A 24,652-nucleotide genomic window follows, 5' to 3' on the forward strand; every position below is an offset into this window, starting at 1 on the left:
AGACTATGATATCCCCCCCTGTTGTTTCTTCTCCAAACTGAACAGCCTTTCCTCATAGGGCAGCTGTTCTATGCCCCTTATTTTGGTTGCCCTTCTCTGCACCTTCTTCAGTGCAGCTATATCCTTTTTGAGATGTGGTGACCAGAATTGCACAGTATTCAAGGTGCTGTCTCACCATGAAGCAATACAGAGGCATTATGACATCCTCAGTTTTATTTGCCATTCTCTTCATAATAGTTCCTAACATTGTTTACTTTTTTGATCGCCACAGCACACTAAGCCAACGATTTCAATGTATTATTCACTATGATGCCCTACATACTCCTAAGATAGAACCTAACATTGTGTAACTACAGCAAGGGTTATTTTTCCCTATATGCATCACTTTGCACTTATCCATGTTAAATTTCATCTGCCATCTGGAAGCCAAATCTTCCAGTTTCGCAAGGTCCTCCTGCAGTTCATCACAATCCACTTGAAATTTAACTACTCTGCATAATTTAGTGTCATCCACAAATTTGATCCCCTCACTTGTCATACCCATTTCCAGTTCATTTATAAATATATTAAAAAGCACTACTACCTGTCTTTCCGGAGGTGATTTCCTGCTTGCCGAGCTGCCTGTGAGGTCAGGACGTCGGGGGTGGAGCCAGGCTGACGCCCATAAGACCGGCGTCCCGGTGCCCCAAGCTGCCGCATTACTACCTGTCTTTCCGGAGGTGATTTCCTGCTTGCCGAGCTGCCTGTGAGGTCAGGACGTCGGGGGTGGAACCGGGCTGACGCCCATAAGATCGGCGTCCTAGTGGCACACCGCAGCCGCTGGCGCGCCGCCTAAGGGGCACGCGTGGCTTTGCTCGGCGTGCTTGGCCTTGCCAGGAGTTCTTCTTAATTTGTTGCTGCAGCCACAAGTTTATGAAGAGGCGAAACAAGTATAGATTGTCCATTGTTGAAGATCCTAAGTAAGAGTTACCACGACGTAAGTCAAATAACTTTATTTTCTTTTATTTTTTGGGTGTGTATTTTATCCGTTGCGAACTTTCTCTTTGTAATGCCACACACAAAGAGAAAAGCTAAGCTGCGGGAGTTATCTTCGACACCTTTGTCAGACAATCAACCCAAAATAAAAGATTGTTTCACAAAAGCTCCTATAGAAACTCCAGGAGGAGTCACTGATGGCTCTAACCAAGAGCAGGGAAAGATCCATCTGACCCAAGAATTATCATTAACCCCTGGAGCGCCAGAAACACCTGAGCCACCATCTGGCAACAGAGTTGGGATCTCCTACCTAGAAGATCCCAAATTAAAGTTGGATTTTTCAGCTGTATCAGTGCAAGAACTAGTTGGAGGTGTAACTCCCTCCTTGGCTGTTCCAGAAATGGATCATAGGGAGGAAGATGGCACCTCCACTTTTTAATCTGATGCCGGACAGGCCCCAATAGAGGGAGGAGTTGGAGGTATTCAAGGAGGAGGTCTAACTGACCTGACTGTTATTACCCCAAGGGGATTCTCACTTGAAGAGATTGGGACAATGCTGGTGACACTACAGAAATCTATAAATAATATTGCCAACACTTTGCAGGAAGTGTTAAATAAGAACATGGCATTTCAAACAAAGATTAATAAAGTAGAGGAAAAGGTGAAAGAATTGGATAGGATTCAACTTAATTTAATTAAGTCTGAGAAAATTCACAGTAATAAATTGGAAGTGATGGAAAATCAAACTAGACAGAATAATAAGGATACTTAATTTCCCTAGAACTCACTTAATGTCTGCACAAGACTTGTTTAAAAGCTATTTAGTGAATGTATTAGGTTATAGTAATGAAACTTTACCTGTAATAGATAAGATTTACTATTTATCGCAGAATCAGGAAATAGACAAACAGAATCAGAAACAAAATGCTCAAGAAAATGAAAATTTAAACTTATCTGATTTGTTGGAGAAATCTTTTGAAATGAATATAAATCTTAGAGCCACTCTCATTGTTCAACTTTCCTTCCTATCTGAAAAGGAATCTCTAATGAGATTTTACTTTAGAAAGCAGAATAATAAATTCTATGGTCAGAATATAAGAATTTTTCCTGATATCTCACGGGAAACACAGCTCAGGAGGAAGGAATTTTTATCAATGAGAATGGAGTCCCAACAAAAAGGGGTTAAATTTATTTTAAGATTTCCCTGTCGCTGCGTTGTCTCATATCAAGAGAGGAAATATGTTTTCAATCAACCAGCTCAGTTGAAATCCTATTTGGATTCCTTATCCTAATAAACCCCTATTGTGCTGGAAGATAAAAAGAATGGGAGAGAATTAGGACAATACATTTTTTCTTTTTCTTAAATGTAACTGCTCTCTATTAGAGTTTAAGACCTCTTCATATCCTTGTTTATTCTTGCTTTATCTTTTAGTATATATGGAATTGGAATGTTTTTCTTTTTAAGATTGTTTCTTTTTCCGTGATTTGTTGTAATTAAAATGGAAATACTCAAATAAATTTAAAAAAAAATTAAAAAAGCACTGGTCCAAGTACAGATCCTTGAGGCACTCACTCCACTGTTTACCTTTTTCCAGTGTGAAAACTGACCATTTAATCCTATTCTGTTTCCTGTCTTTTAACCAACTTGAATCCACAAAAGGACATCACCTCCTATCCCATGACGTTTTAGTTTTCTTAGAAGCCTCTGATGTGGGACTTTGTCGAACACCTTCTGAAAATCCAAATACCCAACATCTACTGCTTCACCTTTGTCCACATATTATTCACCCCTTCAAAAAAAATATAGGAGATTTGTGAGGCAAGACTTCCCTTGGGTAAATCCATGTTGGCTGTGTCCCAGCAGACCATATCTATCTAAATGTTTTGTGATTTTATTCTTTATAACAAAGTTTCCATGATTTTTCCAGGCACTAAAGTCAGGCTCACCGGTCTATAGTTTCCCAGATCACCTCTGGATCCCCTTTTAAAGTATTTGGGTTACACTGGCCATCTTCCAATCTTCAGGTACAAAGGATGATTTTAATGACAGGTTACAAATTGAAATAGGTCTGAAATTTCAGTTTTAGTTCTCTTTCAGAACCCTGGGGGTATACCATCCAGTCCAGGTGATTTACTACTCTTCAGTTTGTAAATCAGGCCTACCACATCTTCCAGGTTCAGTTGATCTGAATCAACACCCATGACAATCTTCTCCCGAATGGGTATTTCTCCAACATCCTCTTCAGTAAACACCAAAGCAAAGAAATCATTTAATCTTTCCGCGATGGCCTTGTCTTCTCCAAGTGTCCCTTTAACCCCTTGATCATCCAATGATCTAACCAACTCCCTCGCAGGCTTTCTGCTTCAGATATATTTAAAAAAAAGCTTTTGTTGTGAGTTTTGCCTCTATGGCCAATTTCTTTTCAAATTCTCTCTTAGTCTGTCTTATCAATGTCTTACATTTAACTTGCCAATGCTTTATCTTATTTTCTTCTGATAGATCCTTCTTCCAGATTTTGAATGACTATCTTTTGGCTAAAATAGCCTCTTTCACCTCACCTTTTAAACATGTTGGTAATTGTTTTGCCTTCCCTCCACTTTTCTTAGTGTGTGGAATACATTTGGTCTGTGCTTATAGGATAGTTAAAAAAAAAAAAAAAAAAAGTCCATGCTTGTTACACACTTTTTACCTTTGTAGCTGCACCTCTCAGTTTTTCTATTTTTCTCATTTTCTCAAATTTTCCCATTTGAAACCACCATCACACCTTGGTAAAGACACGCGGCACCATAGCCAACCTGAAGGGAAGAGACTGAAACTGGAAAAGCCGACGGAGGACCATAAAAGCAAATGTTGCTTACCTGTAATGGGTGTTCTCACAGGACAGCAGGATGTTAGTCCTCACATATGGGTGACATCACAGGATGAAGCCTAATCACAGAACACTTTTGACAAAGTTTCTAGAACTTTGACTGGCACCTACTGGGCATCCCCAGCATGGTACTAAACCTGCAGCCAGCAGGGGTCCCCCTTCAGTCTTGTTTATAGCTATAGGAAGTGCCAAAAAATAAAATAATAAATCATAACGAACCCAACACCGCGGGGTGGCGGGCGGGTTTCGTGAGGACTAACATCCTGTTGTCCTGTGAGTACACCTGTTACAGGTAAGCAACATTTGCTTTCTCACAGGTCAAGCAGGATGGTAGTACTCACATATGGGTGAGTACTGAGCTGAGGATGTCAGAGTATGCACCAAATGTACCCAAAGACGTGCAACAGGCACAACAACTGGGGTGGAATTTGGCAGAGGTCATCCTGAACCCTAAATGGCAGGCGGAAGGGTGTTGGTACATCAAGTTGCACAAGACAGATTGGCTGAAGATGGAATCTAGTCTTCCAGCTTTGTCCAAACAATAGTGGGCTGTGAAGGTATGGAGAGAACTCCTGGTAGCAGCTCTACAAATATCAGGAAGCGGTACAGAGCATAGGTGCGCTACTGAAGTTGCCATGGCCCTGACAGAGTGTGCTTTAACACGGTCTTGAAGTGGAATGTCTGCTTGCTGATAGCAAAAGGATATGCAGTCCGCTAACCAGGAGGAGACAGTCTGCTTACCCACAGGCTGCCCCAGTTTGATGGAATGGAAAGAGACAAACAATTGAGTGCTTTTCCTGTGGGCAGCTGTACGGTCTAGATAGAGCTCGTTTACAGACAAGGTTATGTAGAGCCTGTTCTCCTGAACTGGAAAGGGGCCTAGGAAAGAAGGTAGGTAGTATAATGGATTGATTAATGTGAAACTCCGATACTACCTTAGGCAAGAACTTAGGGTGAGTGCGGAGTACTGCCCGGTCATGCAGATGTTTAGTATAAGGCGGATAGGTAACTAGAACCTGTAACTCACTAACTCTGCGAGTGGATGTGATTGCCAGGAGAAAAATCACTTTCCATGTGAGGTAACGAAGATCACAGGATTGGAGAGGCTCGAATGGTGGTTTCATGAGCCGACCCAAAACCAGATTGAGGTCCCAAGAAGGGGCCAGAGGATGCAGTGGAAGGAGGAAGCTCTATGCAACAAAAGACTAGGTCTCTGTAATTACTTTTTTTTTTGTTAGAAACTTACCAGAGCTCAGCCTTACCACTCGACTTCCTGCACCAGCTGCCTTTCAGCTGCTTAAGCAACTAAGTCCACGCCAGCTGAAAACCAGCTACCGGACCAAGACACTCATCTGAGAGACCAAGAAAATCATTTCAGGAATTTTCAACTGGGGGAGGGACCATTTGGTTTCACCACAGGAGAGCGGGGCAAAATGTATTTCCTTACTTCTCCTCTCTCCAAATGAAGCAATCCCCAGTAGGGAGATGCACATCCACCATCTGCTGGAGACGGAGAATACTGGCAGGATGCAGGGGTATACGTACTGCGACATCAGTATGCTCCGTCTCCATCTGCTAGTAGAGGGGCATAACTCACTTGTTCTGGATTCATCTGACTAGACGCTAAGAAACTCTGGTTTACAGCCCTTAAGGACTACAATATGCAACTCTCTCATGAATCTTGAGTAAGGATATCCTGAAAACCAGACCCAGGACCTAGTCTGCATACTTCTGCAGCAGGACACACAGTATCTAGTCCATTCCCACTACTATGTCCATTTTCGTTTCTTCTAGTTCATTCTGGACTGTTCTGCAATAAACTGACAGGAATACAGATAGAGGGGTGACCTTCAGTTAGCTTGTGCTCCCTCCCTATCCCCTTTTTTCAGTAAATATGCAAAAAGGTTTTCTTCCCCTCCCATTCCTCATGTTTCCTTCATATTCTGCTCAGTGCACACTTAAATACTGCAATTAATGAGGAGGAATGAATGGGACCAACTGGAGCACAAGTCTGGGGTGCTAGTTTAAGTTACTCACCACCAGTCAGATTTTCCTCACACTCACGGAGCAAGAAGCATATACTGGTTGCTCAATAGGCAGAGAGTAGCATACTTACAAAATTGCTGGTGTTCTCAGAATCCTTATTCCACCAGGCTGATTTGGAAACACGTCTTCCAAGAAATAATAGATATGGCCAACCGCAATTCCTAAGTAATACAAAAGATGTTCCTGTGATCTCAAGATGTAGACAAGATCATTTCAGTAAAGCACGCACATCAGTTATCCTCACTGCACCATGGCAGTTAACCACACTGCCCTATTATGTTGTTTTCCTGCAAAGGATCCACAATAATGAGAGCTCTGTCTAATGTATTTTTATCTGCACTAGACACAGAATCAAGCTGAATTAATTACTTTAAATTGTTCATATCTATACTTATATATTGGAGAAATTACCTGAATTTCGTTTTCCTTAGTGTAGACAGATGGAATCAGGACCAATGGGTATAGTGTATTCCTGATAGCAGATGGGAGACTGAGTCAGATTTCAATCTGACGTCAGCACTACATATACCCAATGCAGGAAGCATAGCTCTTCAGAATTCTCCTCGAAAAGCAATTGTGGATATATGCGTGTTTTAATAACTTGAATAAACTTGGTTTACTTGATTATCTAGGATTGGTTCAACTGATTTCCAATTGGAGACCGCCAGTGCACTCAACCGGATAACGCCAACAACCGGCAACTATGGGTGTCTTGAACTAGGGGTAATACTTGGCTTACCCGTGCTTGTCTTGTTCTCGGGGATTGTCACCCGAGGTTTCTGGATTTCGGGGCAGCCGTGGGCGGGATGCTGAGTCCATCTGTCTACACTAAGGAAAACAAAATTATCAGGTAAGTAATTTCTCCATTTCCTAGTGTGTAGCAGATGGACTCAAGACCAATGGGATGTACAAAAGCTACTCCCGAACCGGGTGGGAGGCTGACCATGGCCCACTTAGTATTGCCCTTGCAAAGGTTGTGTCCTCCCGGGCCTGGACATCCAGGTGGTAGAACCTGGAGAAGGTATGCATGGAAGACCACGTCGCCGCCCGACAGATCTCGGCAGGTGACAGCATCTTGGTTTCCACCCAGGATACTGCCTGGGCCCTTGTAGAATGGGCCTTGACTTGTAGAGGTGGAGGCTTCCCTGCCTCTACGTAGGCCGCCTTGATTACTTCTTTGATCCAGCGGGCTATGGTTGCCCGCGAGGCCGCTTCCCCTTGTTTCTTCCCGCTGTGAAGGACGAATAGATGGTCTGTCTTTTGTATGGATTCTGATGTTTCCAGGTATCGGACTAGGAGTCTGCCAACGTTTAGATGGTGAAGACTGCGTGAGTCTTCCAAGTCCTTATGTTCGTTTGGAGATGGTAGCAATATGGTTTGGTTTAGATGAAATTGAGAAACCACCTTCGGAAGAAAAAAAGAGAGAGGACTGTGCGTAATTGTATGGATCCCGGTGTGAACCTGAGGAACAGTTCTCGACAGAATAGGGCTTGAAGCTCGGAGATGCGGCAGGCTGAACATATTGCCACTAGGAATGCAGTCTTTAAGGTCAGTGGCCGTAGTGACAGACCGCGAGTAGGTCTGAAGGAAACTCCCACTAGGAAGTCTAGTACTAGATTGAGATTCCATAGGGGCACTGACCACTTTAAGGGTGGTCGGATTTGTTTGACCCCTCTCAGGAAGCGGGAAACATCTGGATGGGTTGATAGACTGATGCAGTCCACTTTGGCTCTGAAGCAGGCCAGCGTGGCCACCTGAACCTTGAGGGAGATGAGGGACAACCCCTTCTTCAAGCCGTCCTGCAGAAATTCCAGGATCATGGGGATTTTGACTGTCCGTGGAAGGATCTAGCTGGCCTCACACCAGGCTTCGAATAGTCTCCATATTTGTACATAAGCTAGAGATGTGGAGAACTTGTGTGCTTGGAGCAAGGTGTCAATCACTGCCTTAGAGTATCCGCTTTTCTTCAGGCGAGTCCTCTCAATGGCCAGACCATAAGAGAGAATTGAGTTGGGTCTTCGTGGAGGATCAGTCCTTGACGGAGAAGGTCCCTGTGTGGAGGTAGGCACAGAGGGTTTTCGCGCAAGAAGTTTTCGCATGTCTGCGTACCATGGCCTTCTTGGCCAGTTCGGGGCCACTAAAGGTACTAGCCCCCTGTGGTGTTCTATCTTGCGGATGATCCCGCCCAGTAGTGGCCATGGGGGAGAAGCGTACAGCAGGTCTTCCTTTGGACCATATCATTGGAATTCTCTACTCCCGGATCTACGCCAGGAACAATGCCATCTCTCCTTTAGAAAGAAACTGAAAACCTGGCTGTTCTCTCAAGCCTTCCCCTGAAGAGTCACTCCCCAACTAGCATTGACTTTCACACCTCTTCCTTATTACCTTCCTCCTCACCTGGACCCTTTACCCACTTCCCCTGCCCCCCTCCGGGCCCTGCCCTCCCTTGCCCCTTTCGGTTGCCTCCTCTGCCCCTTATCCAAAGGAACTGTTATGCTCGAACTGTTTATTTAAACTAGCTGCTAAATCAGCACCCCAAGCTAGTCAATTGTTTTCTGCTTTTTTGCACTCCTCCTTTAGTAGCGTTAAGTTAAACTAATTCTCTCTCTCTTAATGGCCCTGAAATGTACACCCTGTTTATTGTAACTTTCTTTCTAGTTAAATGGTTTCCCCCCAGTTATGATGTAAACCGGTACGATAAGACTTCGTCTTGAGCATCGGTATATTAAAAGAATTTAAATAAATAAATTGTACATGTCTCTGTGTGCGCCACTGTGCGCACAAGTAGTTTGTGCACCCGGCTCAGTTGTGCGGACAATACAGTGATCAAGGGGGGGAAATGGCACCGATGACCACGCGGACAAGATGGCAACCCCCCTGGAAGGTCTCCACTTGTGAGGACCCTCGCATCGGATCGGGGTCTAGCCTAGACGGGGCTGCTCAACCCGATTTAACAGATGCCGGAAGGATGATCTGTGCGGCTAACCGAGCCCCGGAGATCGGAGACTTTAAGAGAGTTTTCTACCTTACCTTGTCTCTGCGCTTCCTGGTCTCATGCCGGGCGGTCACAGGCTGCAGGGGAAGAGGGAAATACCTTTACCACCACGCTCGGTATTGCACTCGCTGCCTCTCAGCCATTCTGGGGTTAAGTCCATGCCAGGAACTGACTACCGGACCGAGGCTTGCCTCTGAGGGATCTCAGAAATCACCTCAGGAATTCTCGACTGGGGGAGGGACCCTTAAGTATCACCGCAGGAGAGCGGGGCTCGTCTTGTAGAGGTAAGATTTCTTCTTTGGTTTGGATTTTCTAACACTGTGCAAGTGTGTGTAGTGTCCCTATCTGCTTAGGAGATGGAGAAATACTGAAGAGCTAAGCTTCCTGCATGGGTATATGTAGGCTGACGTCAGCTTGAAATCTTACTCAGTCTCCCATCTGCTATGAGGAGTACACTATACCCATTGGTCCTGAGTTCATCTGCTACATGCTAGGAAAACATACATCTCTATCTAATAGTAAACCAGCATCTTAAGACCTCACTGTTCTGATTTATTTTTAAATTTAAGACATTCTTATAGCTCTGACTTTTCTTCCTACAAAAGTTCAGTTGAGATTATTGGGGACAAAAATCACTACTGGTCTCCACTGGTAGAGATCAACAGAAGCATAGCTTTAGCAATATAAATAAAGTGAGACATAAGTCATTTCAGGTCTGGCCTACTGGCAATTGGAGAAAATACTTACTTGATAATTTTGTTTTACTTAATATAAACAGATGGACTCAGGACCAATGGGTTATGTGCTCCTCTGCTAGCAGATGGAGACAGAGTCATGTTTGATGTCACCTTAGATATACTCCTGCAGTGAGCTCTGCCATTGTGGACATACTATTGAAAAACTTGAATAAAATCTGGATACAACTTAATAACTTGATTAAAGAACTGCTGACCATAACTGTATTCAACCAAACATAAGTGCTGAATCCCAGCAATATTATAGACACCCTGATCTAGGGATAGGACGATGGCTTACCTGTAACCTCTTGGGATCGATATTCACCTCATGGGCATTTCTTGGTACCTGTCATGGGCAGCCGTGGGTGGGATGTTGAGTCCATCTGCCTACACTAAGGAAAACGAAATTATCAGGTAAGTAATTTCTCCATTATTTAGCATGTAGCCAGATGGACTCAGGACCAATGGGATGTACAAAAGCTACTCCCAAATAGGGCAGGAGGCTGCCTGCGGTCTGAACTGCCTTCGCAAAGACTGCATCCTCTTGGGCCTGGACAGCCAGGCAATAGAACCTGGAGAAGATGTGTAAGGAGGACCACGTCGCTGCTAGACAGATGTCGATGGGAGACAGTAGATTAGCTTCTGCCCAGGATACTGCCTGGGCCCTAGTGGAATGAGCTTTAACCTGAAGAGGTAAAGCTTCCCTGCCTCTACATAAGCTCCCATGATCACTTCCTTGATCCAGCGATCTATGATAGCTCGAAGCCGCTTCACCTTGTTTCCTTCCACCGTGAAGAACAAGTAAGTGGTCCATCTTGAGCAATGGTTCTGAACATTCAAGATACCATACTAAAAGCCTACTGACGTTTAAGTGGGTAGGAGGCGGTAGTTTTCCATGTCCTTGCATCTATCAAAGGATGATAAGGAAATGGAATGGTTCAGGTGAAACTCAGAGATACCTTTTGGTAAGAAGGAAGGAGCAGTACGAAGCTGTAACGTTCCTGGAGCAACAGCTCCCGACATGACAGCGCCTGTAGTTTAGAGATGCGACGAACAGAGCATATTGCCACCAAGCATACAGTCTTCAGCCTGTGGATGAATTGCAGACATGCTAATCTCATAGCTTGGGCTTCCAGACGGTTTATGTTCCAGTGCTCCTCTTCCTTGGTCCATTGCCCCCGAGTTGTCAATTCCTGATAGTGAGTTCCCCACCCTCGGAGGCTCACGTCCGTCGTGAAGTCTAGCCAGTTCAGTGGGGACAGGCTTACACCCTTGCTTAGGTGAACTTCCAGTAGCCACCATGGGAGCTGAGAACATACATCCATCGGTACATGGAGGCAAATCTAGTAGTAGTCTTGAAACAGTGGGTTCCAACGTGACAGTAGGGAGCATTGAAGTGGCCACATGTGTACCCTCGGAACTACATCCAGGGTTGACACCATCAGGCCGAGGACCTGGAGATAGCTCCACACCCTAGGGCACATTAGCGGCCCAGTAGTTTCCTTATCCTCAAGAGAGGAAGACTTGTCCTCCTTGGTGTCAAACTGGACTCCCAGGTACTCTAAGAACTGGGAAGGGCTTGAGGCTGCTCTTGTCCATGTTCATGACCCAACCGAGTTCCTGAAGCAGGGACCTGACCCTGCTGGTCACCTGGAGGCTCTCTTCCAACAACTTCGTCCAGATCAGACAGTCGTTTAAGTAAGGGTGCACCAGGATCCCTTCTTTCCTCAGTGCCGCCGCCACGACCACTATAACTTTGGAGAATGTTCTGGGGGCGGTTGCCAGGCCAAAGGACAACACCTGAAACTGATAATGGCAGCCCAGTACCGCAAAGGGTATGAAACGCTTGTGGTCTCGACGGATTGGGATATGAAGGTAGGCCTCCGAGAGGTCCAGGGAGGTCAAGAACTCTCCTGGTCGTACGGCCATTACGATGGAGCAAAGAGTTTCCATGCAGAAGTGAATTATCCACAGATGACGATTGATGCTCTTGAGATCCAGGATGGGACGGAATTAACCCTCCTTCTTGGGTATGATGAAATTGATGGACTAATGCCCCGTATTTTTCAGGGGCGTAGGTATCAGGGTTATAGCCCTCAAACTGAGGAGCCATATCAACATGAATTCCACTGCCAGTTTTTTGTGCTGGGAATGGCAAGGTGACATCATGAACATGTCCTGAGGGATGCTGCGAAATTCCAGAGCGTATCCTTCTCACATGATGTCCAGTACCCATTTGACTGATGTGATCTCAACCCACGGCTGATAGAAGAGGGATAGTCGGCCCCCCTATCTCCTCGTCCTGTGGATGAGTCGGCTAAACTTCGTTGGGAATTTCGTATCAAACCTGAGCCCAAACAGGTTCCTCTTTTTGGTTGTCTGCTCCAAAAGGACTGAGACTTTCCAGAGGGCCGAGATGTCTGAAATGACGAGTTTCTGTAGGGCCGGAAGCGCTGAGAGCCCCTGGCCTGATCACCCCTCACCCATAAGGGCTGCGACCTCTTTTTCTGATTTTCCAGTAGCCGAGGAACTGGAGAGATTCACCCCACTTACTGGCTAGCTTTTTCAATTCACTCCCCAATAGGAGGGATCCCTTAAACGGCATCTTTGTGAGGTCTGCCTTAGAGGTCGTCTCCACTGAACAATTTCGCAGCCATAGCTGTCTGGTCACCACCACTGAGGCTATTCCTCTGGCCGAGGCACGCTCTAGCTTGCATCCACTAGAAGGCTGCAGCAGGCTCAATTGCCTCTCTGGAATGCACCTGAGCTCTCTGCCTCTCTCAAAAGAAGCAGACACGAATGAGCCACCAGGGCACAACAGGAAGCGATCTGCAGTGTCACTGCTGTCGCGTCAAAGGCTTGCTTAAGGACAGACTCCAACCGCCTATCGTGTGCATCCTTCAAGGCTGCTCCTCCCTTTACTGGGATAGTTGTTCGCTTCGAGACAGCACAGACCAGGGCATCCACTTTCGAGAAACGCAGGCGTTGTTTGGCCACCAGGTCCAGAGGGTACAAGGCTTCCAAGGTCCAACCTCCTTTAAAACCGGCTTCCGGGGCATCCTACTCCAGGTCAATCAACTCCTGGATGGCTTCCAGCATCAGGAAGTAGCAAGAAGCTTTCCGAAGAGACACCAGGATGGGATTCCTCTTTGATTCCGACATAGGGTCTGTGCTGGGAACTCCAAGAGTCTGAGAGACCAGAGCCGGCAATTCATCTCTCTGGAAAAATCGTAGCATGGTCGGTATGGCTCCAGGCCTGGAGGGATTTCCCCGTCTTCCAATGAGTCTGCATCCCCTTCGTCGTCCATGGTTACAGGGCCAACCTTGGTGAGGCGAGGCATGCTGATAGAGCTGGGAGGACAAGGCCTTCCCAGCTGGGGCTCAGACCAGGCAAGGGCAGCAGCAGATGGTTCCTGAACAAAGGCTTAAAGGGCCTGAAAGAATTCCACCCAAGAAAAAGGTCCCCAGGTCCATACCTAGCCCAGGAGAAACTGGGGTAGGGGCCGCTAAACCGCCCTCTCCCGGGGAGGACACAACCCCGGCATTGCTCAGATACAGGTGCTACCAGATAAGGTTGTGGCTGACCCATCCTCCGACGGGGAGGGGCTGGACTTGGAGAAGTCCTGAGAGTTCAGCCCTCCCTGGGCTTCCTCACAGTGCTGACACAGGTCGGATTCTAGGTCAGACTGTGCAGCCCTAATATGGCAGGCAGCACAAACGGAGTGTTGCTTGTGCTTCTTTGTTGCCAGAGCCATAGTTCACTGTAGCTTGTGCATTCAGCCAGTTAGTGCCTAAGCTTCAGCGGGCACAAATCCGCCCAACGCGCGTAAGTATAAGTGTCCGGTTGTGCGCGAATGTATACACGTGCTTATGCGCGCATTAGGCGCACAACAGGGCCAGCCCACACCGCGCGTACCAAACGGTCAATGGTGGAAAATGGCACCGCACCGAACCACGTGCAAGATAGTGCCGCCGCAGCCTGCCACGTGCAGTGCCCACCAAGTCTGAAGTGGGGCCTAGCCCATCGGAGGGCCACTCAACCCACTTGGAAACTCCTTTCCCTTGCCCTAATGGGATCGGGAACATTGTCGGTATGGCGTGCCAAGCAAGGAGACCGGAGGAAAGACTTACCGAAGCCCTTCCATGTCACTGAATCGGAGGAGTTCTTCTCTTCTTACCTGGGCTCAGTGCTTACCGGCTGAGTACAGAGACTGTCTCCCACTGTGGGGGGAAGAGGGCTTAGGCAGTCACTGCCATGCTCTGCTTCCTGCACCCGCTGTCTTTCAGCTGCTTCAGCAGCAAAGTCCATGCTGGGGACCAGCTACCAGACCAAGGCACACCTTTGAGGGATCTCAGAAATCGCCTAAGGAATTCTCAACTGGGGGAGGGACCTTTATGTATCACCACAGGAGAGTGGGGCTCAATCTTTCTCCAATTTAAAAGGTTAATTTTCTTCTTCAAACTAGTACTGCAACCCCACTAAACACCAATGCTGGTGTGGGGATAGCACGTCCACATCTGTTAGGAAACAGAGATACTGAATGGCTGAGGTCACTGCAGGGGTATATCTAAGGTGAAGTCAGCTTTGAAACCTGACTCCATCTCCATCTGCTAGCAGAGGAGCACATAACCCATTGGTCCTGAGTCCATCTGGCTACACACGCTGGGAAAGCTGTGTGTTTCCACATGAGACACCAGAGTTCAAGTCTGACCTCATTACTGCTTGAGTACAGAATTAGATTTTTATTGTAAATCCAGAAACTTTTGTATTTTCTTCTGATCAACTTGATTCATTCTGTTCAATTTTTTTTTTTTTATAAGATCTAAACAGATTTTCAAATCACCAGATTTCAGTTTCTTACCCAGGAGATCCACAATAATGGAATTTCCCAACAGCAAAGAAAAGCCCATCAGTACCCAAGGCAAGAATGGGGCTTGGAAATTGAGAAGACCAAAAAAGTTCATACGAACATAGGGGTTTCTTCTGCTCCACACATACACAAGCATTATCGTAAATGCCTGGCCCAAGAATACCAAATTCACAAATAAACCAAATATCTGACAAAAATAAGAGTCAAGGAAGTTTCCAAGCATACCACCAAGGCACAGGCTCTATGTTTTTTTCCAGTTTTAAAAAGGCTATAAGAATATGGTTCTTCTTACATAAAGTTTTTGGTCCTCCAAAATAAGAGGCTCATTATTTGCCTACATCCAGTCTGTAACCTATTTGCTAATCTTGGAGTGGGCTACAGACTGGATGCAGATGACATTCAATTTGTTGTTCCAGTTACTATATTGATTAGATATATTTACCTATGTTGACAACTGTTTCCAGCCCAGATTTTCCAACTTCATTCAAAGTTGAAGACTACACACTAAAAATACCAACTTCTGTGCAGAATCTTGGGGGTTCAGCTTGAATCAGATTTATTTTTGAGATAAAGAAAAAATGTAGCTACCAACGCATTTAACAAACTCAAGGACCTATTTACTATGCCTTTTTCCCCATAGACACAAAATGGAAGAAAACCTTTAGTAAATGACCCCCTTAGTATCCTACACAAATTGAAGCCATACTTAAACCATGCACAACTTTAGAACCATTATTGAATCATTAGTTATATCAAAGTTAGATTACTGAAACTGTATATGTATGTCTTTCAGCATACATGCTGAAGTGCTTACAAGCAGTCCAGAATGCAGCAGCAAGACTCATAATAGGAGCTCAACTCTGATCATATCACTCCCATCCTGTTCACATTACATTGTCTCCCAATACAATAGAGTGCACAATTTAAGATTGCAACATTAGTCCACCATGCACTCAGTCATAATACCCCACTGTGTCTCAGTAATCTTTTAAAAATATACCAACCATTTAGAACCTTAAGATAAGCAGGCTGGAACTTAACAGATGTCCCCTCAGCCTGTTTGGTATGTCTAGATTAGACAAGGAAAAAACTTCATGCTATGTAGCAGGTCCAATCCTCTGGAACAGCTTTCCTGATGAAATCTGCCTAATCTCTTGCTACTTCACTTTTTGGAAACACAAGCATTTAGCACTATGACATCTTAAAACTGGCGGCATGCTTGTTTTGTCGTTACTTTTTATCAGGTATGTCTTATCTATCTTCCTACTGTAATCCACCGAGTACTTCAGATTGTGTGGACTATAAGTCCTTGTTATAAATAATTAAAATTAGACCATACGTTTCCAGGTGAGTTTTAAGATCAGTGACTGATAAGACTTTTGATCATCCCATCTCTTAAAGAGATAATAGTGGGGTTGAGATCTCATGCTTTTACTTGTGTCAACCACAATATGGAATGCCTTTGCTAAATTGGAAGCTGATTATTTAAAGTTTAAGCAGTGCGTGAAGACATTTATTTCATACGACACATCCTTGTGATGGTTTGGATTTTGTGCGCATCTGTGTCTGTATGTGCTTTTGTAGTTTTATGAATGAACATGCTATTTTGTTGATTATATATATTAACGTCTGATATATTTATTTAGTAGTTTTTATATACCGATAACAGTTTTCACATTGTATCGGTTTACATGGAATATTTATGACTACTGTATTGTAAATCACCTTGAGTGAAAAGGCAATCTATAAGTTAAAAAGCTTCCTATTCCTCATCCCCATATTTTCAGATTTCCTTACTCAGAATAGAGTTGGCAGGGTATAACAGTAAGTTCATGCTGTGATGATGGAGTTGCAGAAACATTAAAAAAAAAAAAAATCCCACTTAACTATTAAATGCTCCATTTCAACATCAGAACTTACATTTTAGCCCACTTTGGGCCTGATTTACCACAATCTTTCCAGGACAAATGTTTCTGGTTGTGAAGGTAGACAACTGGCTTAAAGCCTGAGAACAGTGGTTAATTTTACTCATTTTGGGCAGAGCACAGCCCTGCTGAAACACATGGTAGTACAACAAAAATTGTGCTAAGCAGCATTTGCAGCCCCTCGCTTTCTTCCCAATCAACTTTAATACAAACAGAAGAGCAGAAACTTTTAAATGGTTAAGAACCAAACTCTCTCTGATCATCCCACAAAATTCAAATGGGAAACCAATTCCTGTTTGGAACTAAAATGTTTCAAATTGAGCTCTTGCACTTTTATGGAATTCACGTGCAGCTCGATGAAGGAAACATTCTTTGTATTCACTTTTCATCAGCAATACCTGAAATTCTTAGTCCTGGTTCCTAGGTCTATTTTAGTAAATTTAAAGAGTACTCAACAGTGAAAGGATACAGTCATTAAAAGACCACCAAAAAGAAACACAAATACAAAGTCAGCAGTGCGGCCTCGGAAAGAGCCCTCTTCAAGCATTCGACAATAACGATATCTGAGACAACGCTTCAGGAAAAATATAACTCAGATACTGAAGGATGGTCTCCCTGCAAGCCTTTGTGCCAGGAAGCTATAGGCTTGACCAGCTACTCACAGACCACTCGGGGGGGGGTTCTGTCCTTTATAAGGTTATCATATACTAATTAATATGGAAGTTTAGGAATATAAATAGAAGTCTATGTGATAGATACAATTCTCATACAATCATGCATATTCTCTCTCGCATTATATTAGGAAATAATCTTGGTTGGTTTAGCAGGTTTCAAAAATTTTGTTTGATTTTGATGTGGGTAATTGCCCTTCAACCCAGCATGGGAGCTGCCCAGACCAAGGTACTGAATAGCAGTAAAATGTACTTTAATAAAACCCTAGAGTTATTGTTCACTTACTTTTGCATTAAATTATAAAAACCAGGAAATACTGTCAATGTACTCTCCTTCTCCACCTTCTGATCCAATAGAAAATCACCTTGTGGGCAAAACATTTTATTCTTGCCCAAAAATTAACTGCAAGCTACCCAATTAGGTCCTTTCTAGTTTCTAATATGTGGTTTTAATTTATATAGGAAAGATTCAGAAGTTTTACATTTTGAAAAGTTATTTTAATATTTGAATGCTCTAAAGACCTGCATTTAGAGTTGTAGCACAAGCATTTCATGAAGGATACAGGAAAATCATGTTAAATAAAAAATTGAATCCAACTGGACCAAAGAATAAAAAGTTTGTAATTAACCTCCATACCTGTAAAGAGAAAAGAAAAAGCAGATTAAAAAAAATGAAGTTATTTTTTAAACTATCCCAGTGTTTTCCCCCAACCCCCTCCATAACCCAGTCATTGTAGAGTTACAGTCCTTTGGCCATGGGTCACAATCTGGCTTTCTTTGCAATCTGGAACATATGCACCTGGAGCCTGGCCAGTAGATGCTGCCGATTTGTAATAGCCAAGTCTCAGTGCTCCCTGATGGTCTGAACAGAAGCCAGGTCCAGGAATAAAAGCCAGGGCTTCCATAGGGCAGCACCCTAAAATGGTCACTGGACCAGAAATAAGCTAACATGGTTTGCAGTAATCAAGAAAATAAGAAGGTACTTAAGGCTGGCTCCAAGTACGGATATTTTAAAGGTTGTAGAAAATGAACATTGCAAAGAAAAATGAAAAGGCAATTGCAGGGAAGAAAGAAAGAAGTGCTCGCCTGGGGTAAGTGCATTTCCTTGGTTAGTGAAACAACTTGGTGAACAGGAGGCAGCAGAGGCATCTTTGGCCCCAATTGGGATACACAGTACAGAAGGCAGGGACAGAAGTATCCTTGGAGTCTGGGAGGAGGGATAAGAGGATGAAAGAGTTGTAGGGGAGAGAGAAGAACAAGAAGAGAGAGATGAGGAGAGAATATTGAAGGAGAAAGAGAGGACTACATCTGGATGGGCTGGAGAAAGACAGGAGTGTAAGAATGCTGTACTTACCAGGGAATAAATACACTCATGTACTCCTGCTGCTCTCCCCCAAACAAAAAATTATTGGGGTGGGGAAGGAAAGAGTACATGGCGAGTGCATTTCATCCCTGGTGAGTAAGTCCAGGAGGAATTTTAGAATCCCTGGGCAACCATGTTGCAACTCTTATATAAAATATCCTGGGTTGGGTTTTTTTTTGCGCAATCTTAAAGCAGTAGGTAGGCAGAGTTCCTGCAATTCAAACACAATCAACACAAGAAAATAACTCATAAAATCACAAGTTCCCTTTGTTTTTAGCCATTGATAGGTAAATAGCTGAATTGATTTAAGACAATGCTACAAATATAATAAAACATTGAATTAGCAATTGCTAAGAGAAATGTGACATGACAAGATCTAGAAAACCGCATGTAAAAATGTACAACTTGTTGTTCATGCCAACCTTATACTGAAAGCATAAGGGAAAAAAGCTTTGTAAAATCAGATTTAAAAATCAAAATTTTGTATGTTTCCTAACAAATCAATTAAACCTAACAAAATATTACAGAAAAGGCATAAACATACTTACTTGATAATGTTTAAATATTAATTCAGGATTAAAGTACAGCTGGAAAGGTGTGATCAATTCTAATTGCTGAAATACAAAAATAAAGTTGTTTAAAAGACATTAGGGTTTTTAAAATGTCTACCTTAAATGTTCCTGCTCTTTGACTGCACCAAGATTGTGGGTTATAGTTACAGAAATTGTACACAACCTTTGCCATTCCCATTTTACCATCAAGTCTACCACAGAGAAAGGGCTATGTTCTTTACTTAATGACTCATTGGTATGCTTGGCAACTGTTTTCATCCCCACAGGCTGTAGAAAAATAGAATTCTCATCTAAGAAAAATGTAGTATGGAAAAATATTCCCTCCACACACAGTAAAAACAAACATCAAGCCCCGTTTCCAACAGTGGCCAATCCAGGGCACAAGCATCTGGCAGAATCCCTCACAGTATATAGATTCCATGCTACTTATGCCCAAGGATAAGCAGTGGCTTTCCCCAAATCTACCGGGCTAATAAGTTTGGACTAGTTCCTAGAGAAGTTCTCAAACCTTTTAAGTCCAGCTACGCTAACTGCCTTTACCACATCTTCTGGCAGTGAACTCCAGAGCTTAATTGTGCACTGAGTGAAAAAATATTTTCTCCGATTTCTTTTAAATGTGCTACTTAGTAACTTCATGGAGCATCTCCTAGTCTATTTTTTTGAAAGCTTACACAATTAATTTGCATTTACTTGTTCCAATCCACTCATGATTTTATAGACCTCTATCTCACTCCTCAGCCATCTTCTCCAAGCCTTTCCTCAGAGGAGCTGTTCCATCCCCTTTAATAATTTTGGTTGCACTTCTCTATATATCTTTTCTAGTTCTGCTATATATTTTTTTTAATGTGTCAACCAGAATTGCACACAATACTTTACCTATGGTCATACCATGGATCAAAACAAAAATACTATATTCTCCCTTCTTTTCCTAATAATTTGTAACATTCTGTTGGTTTTTTTGACTGCTGCCACACACTGAGCTGAGAATTTCAATTTATTGTCCACTATCACACCTAGATCCTTTTCCTGGGTGGTAACTCCTAATATGGAACCTAACCGTGTAACTACAGAACGGGTTACTTTTCCTATTTGCATCATTTTGCACTTGCCCACATTAAATTTCATTTGCCATTTGAATGCCCATTCTCCCAGTCAATATCTTCATTAAAATGAAGAAAGGAAGGTTTCACACTCATTACAATGCTATCATTGAGTTATGTCTATCCCTGTAGCGGCTAATTTTCTGTTAGAATCCAGCTGCCTTTCCAGACTCCTTGGTGGCGGATGTTCACCATGCGGCAGGCAGCCACCATTGGACGCTCTGATGCATGTGATACTAGGACCTAGCAAAGAGATGCTTAGAGCGTATGTGCACATAATTTGGCACACGTTGGCAAGAGAATCGGGTACCTGTCCTAATGATGACGTCACACGCTCAAGACTACTTAGCATGTCTGGTCTTGGATTCATTGCCTCAGCAAGGTGGTCTCCTGGTTCCTGCTCCTTCTGGTTCCGGTCTTCTGTCTCGCTCAAGCCCTCCAGCCTAGTTCATGCCTTCAGCTCCAGCCTGATTTTTGTCTTCTCAGCCTTCAGTGCAGCTTCAGCTTCACCCTGGTCTTTATATAGACTTTTGGACTCAGTCATAATCTGGCCCATGCCAAGTCTCGCTCACCCGCTGCTGGCATGGGTCTCAGGCCTCTAAGAGGCTGCGCGAGGGTTCCCACGCTGGAAAAAACAGATTCTCCTCAGTCTGTTTTTTCCGCGTGCGGGATCGCTCATGGAGCTTCCATTCTCTCCTCAGTGAATATTCATCTTAGTGAAAAAAATAGATATTAAATAAGTAAACATGGAACAGTCTACACCACATAAGAAGCCCAGGCCATCGGGATTTAAACCCTGCGCCTGCAGAAAAATAATGTTGCTCACGGACGGACATGAAACCTTCTGTGTGTGTCTGGGATCAGACCACATTCAGGAGTCGTGCAGGCATTGTGGAAAAATGTCACCTAGAGCATGACGTTTGAGGGCTGAAAAAATACAAAGATTACGACTGGCTAAGGGCTCCTATGCCCTCCCTTCGGAATCGCACTCGTCGCTGGGACCGGTGGCGCATCAGCCCAAAAGAACAAAAAGGGCTGCGTTGATGGGGCCTATATCCTCGGACTCAAGTTCGGTACAGCCCCAAAGGGTTTCGAAGCATGCGTCAGATACAACGCCAACTTTGACAAAAAACCTCGATACCGACACAGCCGTCGACGCCAACACACTTAGGAAAGCGGGTGCACCCATCGAGGCCGACGCAACTTTCAGTGCCGAAGCGTCCACCAGAAGCGACGCAATTATCTGCGCCGAAACAGGCGGATACGACGCAGTCTACGACGCCAATACAAACATTACCTCTGACGCATTCAAAGGATAAATCGTTTCAATCGACGCACATTGGCCATACAAGGCATTCTCATGCCTCCAAAGACTTGGCTCTGGATCAACACAAGCATGTCAGAACGAGTCAACATAAATCAAAACCCAGACATAGAGATTCATCCGCCGAAAGTGTAGTGAGCTCCAAACACTCACATAAGAGGAAACATGTACAACAGGAAACAAAGCAAGTTTGCTTACCATAAACTGTGTTTCCATAGATAGCAGGATGAATCAGCCATGCTGTCTTGGGCTGTCCATTCAGGCCCGGGAGGCGGAGCTTCTCAAAGTTGTTACACAGAACTTTGCTCTGTGCGGCTGTACGAGGGTTCCCGCATGGAAAAAACAGATTCTCCTCAGTCTGTAACCTAGTAGTAGGTGAACTCTTGTGGTTTGTAGGTTATCTGTCCAGGGAGGTGGGTGGGATCGCATGGCCGATTCATCCTGCTATCTACGGAAACACCGTTTACGGTAAGCAAACTTGCTTTTCCCGTCAATAGCAGGGCTGAATCAGCCATGCTGTCTTGGGAGATCCAAGCTAGTGTCACGCCCCAGTTGTATTTGTTTGTTCTTGAAAGGCGTGACCGTGGAGTGTGGACAGAGAGACTTAGAGTTCACTTATGAAGAGTATCCAGTATTGCACAACCAAATCTGGCATCTTCAGCTGTTTGTTGTGCTATGCAATAATGCGATATGAAAGTATGTATCTATGAGCAAGTTGCCGCCTTGCATATTTATATTTAAATAAATAAATAAATTTCAATGGGCGGAACCTGTTGTAAATGTGTGATGGACACTGATATCGCCCTCACTTGATGCGAGTGAGGGTGCAACGAAAGTTGGAGGTCTCTCTTTGTGTAACAGAACTTTATGCATTGTACAATCCAGCTAGATATTGTTCTTTTTGCCACCGGTAACCCGGGAGAATTAGGATTAAAGGTGAGGAAGAGCTGAGAAGGTCTATTGTCTGAATGAGTTCTGTTTTTGTAATACGCCAAGGCTCTTTTACAGTCTAAAGTGTGGAGCAACTTTTCTCACTCGTTCTGATGTGATTTGGGACAGAACGTAGGCAAGACAATACATTGATTAAGATGAAAGGCAGAGATGACCTTCGGTAGGAAAGAAGGATGTGTGCGAAGCACCACCTTGTCATGAAAGAACTGCAGGTAGGGAGTGTAATGTACCAACACTTGAATCTCACTGACTTTACACGCCGATGAACTGCTACTAAGAAGACCACCTTCCATGTAAGGTACTTTATGTGTGTGAAGTATCCATAGGCTCAAATGGAGATAACATGAGTTGTTCCAAAACTATATTAAGGTCCCAGGGAACTGGTGGTTTAGTTGTGGGAGGCCTAAGATGAGATAGGCCAATCATGAAACGAGAAACCATTGGGTGCGTAGAGATGGATCGTCCATCAATATGAGAATGGAATGCGGCAGTTGCGCTGAGATGAACTTGTATTGACGCTGTCGCTAGACCCGCTGAATATAGTGAATGCAAATATTCCATGAGGCGATCCGGTGGACAGTGGCATGGGTCATACTGATGAGACACACACACCAGGTCGCGTAACGTTTCCACTTGAAGTGGTAATTCCATCTGGTGGACAGCTTTCTAGCTGCCAAGATGATATCTTGAACTGAGCTGGCCAAGCCCATGTCTATCAATATTGCTCACTCAATGTCCACGCTATCAGGTGCAGGGAGTTGTGCATCGGGTGCAGGAGGGATCCTCCGTCTTGCAAGAGGAGATCTTCTCGATTCTCTAGTGGAATTGGATGATCTATAGACAGGCGGAGAAGGTAAGTGTACCACGGCTGCCTTGGCCATGCTGGAGCTATTAAGATGAGATTTGCTTTGTCTTGTATGCATTTTTGAATTGTCCGAGTGAGAAGAGGAATCGGTGGGAACGCATAAAGTAGGCCTTTTGTCCACGGGATTAGGAAAGCATCTTGCGCTATTCGATGCGGGCTGTTCCTCACTTTCCTGTTGAGTTCTGTGGAGAATAGGTCTATGGGTGGAAATCCCCAGTTTGCGAAAATGATGTCCGCTACTTCCTGATGCAAGGACCATTCGTGTGGATGAAAGATTCTGCTGAGGCGATCTGCCTGGGTGTTGGCTATCCCTGGTAGGTATGTCGCTTGCAGAAGAATGGAATGTTGTGCTGCCCATTCCAGAATTGTGAGTGCCTCTTTGCAAAGGCTCCAAGAACCTGACCCTCCTTGTTTGTTTATGTAAAACATGGCTACTTGATTGTCGGTATATACCATTACTAGTTTGCCCTGTAACTGTGTGCGGAAAGTCTGCAAGGCATTCCGTATTGCTCGAAGTTCTAGGAGGTTGATCTGTAAGGGGCTTTCCTTCTGAGACCAGCGACCCTGTGTTTCGAGATGGTCTAGATGGGCTCCCCACCCTATGTGGGAAGCATCTGTTGTCAATACTGCGGTGTGCGGAGGTGCTCTGAAAAGTACACCTTTGGTTAGTGTCCTCCTCCATAACCACCAATTTATATCTGCCAGCATCCCTGGTGTTACCGATACTGATTGAGACAAGGGTTGACGGTGTTGAGACCATTGACTCTTTAACCCCCACTGCAGTCTTCGAATATGAAGACGATTGTTCTGTACCGTGTATATGGCCGCAGACATGTGACCTAAGAGTCAGAATTTGCCATGCTGATGTCTTCTTTGTATGTTTGATGTTTCAAAGTAATCTTTTCAGGGTGTTTGCCCTGTCCTTTGGAAGAAAGGCTCTGCTCTGATAAGTAACCAGGCGGGCACCGATAAATCGTAGGGATTGAGTTGGTGTGAGATTGGATTTCTGGAAATTGACCACCAGGCCCAAGGTCTGAAGACAGAGAATTGTTTGATGGACCTGAGATTGTAGAGTTTGTGGGTCCGATGCTACTAGGAACCAATCGTCCAGATATGGAAAAATTTGTATTCGTTGTTTCCTGAGGTGGGCCACCACCACTGCCATTCATTTTGTGAAAACTCTCGGTGCAGTCGCTAGACCGAAGGGTAAAACTTTGTATTGATAATGTTGGTCCTTGCACTGAAAACAAAGGTATTTCCAGGATGCTGGGTGCATCGGAATACGTGTGTACGCATTCTTCAGGTCTAGGGAGCACATCCAGTCGTTGGGTTGGAGGAGGGGTAGAATGGACTTTAAGGATACCATTTTGAACTTTTCCTTCACTAG

The 24,652-nt window shown here is 44.3% G+C and overlaps 1 protein-coding gene across 2 annotated transcripts in view; it reads right to left on the bottom strand.

Annotated features, from left to right (window-relative positions):
* Positions 1-24,652, bottom strand: part of DERL2 (derlin 2) — a 41,661-nt gene that overhangs the window by 7,858 nt on the left and 9,151 nt on the right. For both annotated transcript variants that reach the window (XM_029612535.1, XM_029612534.1), the window contains exons 2-6: positions 19,002-19,067; positions 17,654-17,727; positions 16,889-16,982; positions 14,486-14,681; positions 5,962-6,052 (exon numbers count right to left, since the gene is read on the bottom strand). In XM_029612535.1, coding sequence (XP_029468395.1) covers positions 5,962-6,052; positions 14,486-14,681; positions 16,889-16,982; positions 17,654-17,727; positions 19,002-19,067 — 521 coding nt within the window. The remainder of the gene's footprint in view (positions 1-5,961; positions 6,053-14,485; positions 14,682-16,888; positions 16,983-17,653; positions 17,728-19,001; positions 19,068-24,652) is intronic.

Source organism: Rhinatrema bivittatum, chromosome 8 (assembly GCF_901001135.1).
Source record: "Rhinatrema bivittatum chromosome 8, aRhiBiv1.1, whole genome shotgun sequence".
Classification (NCBI taxonomy): domain Eukaryota; kingdom Metazoa; phylum Chordata; class Amphibia; order Gymnophiona; family Rhinatrematidae; genus Rhinatrema; species Rhinatrema bivittatum.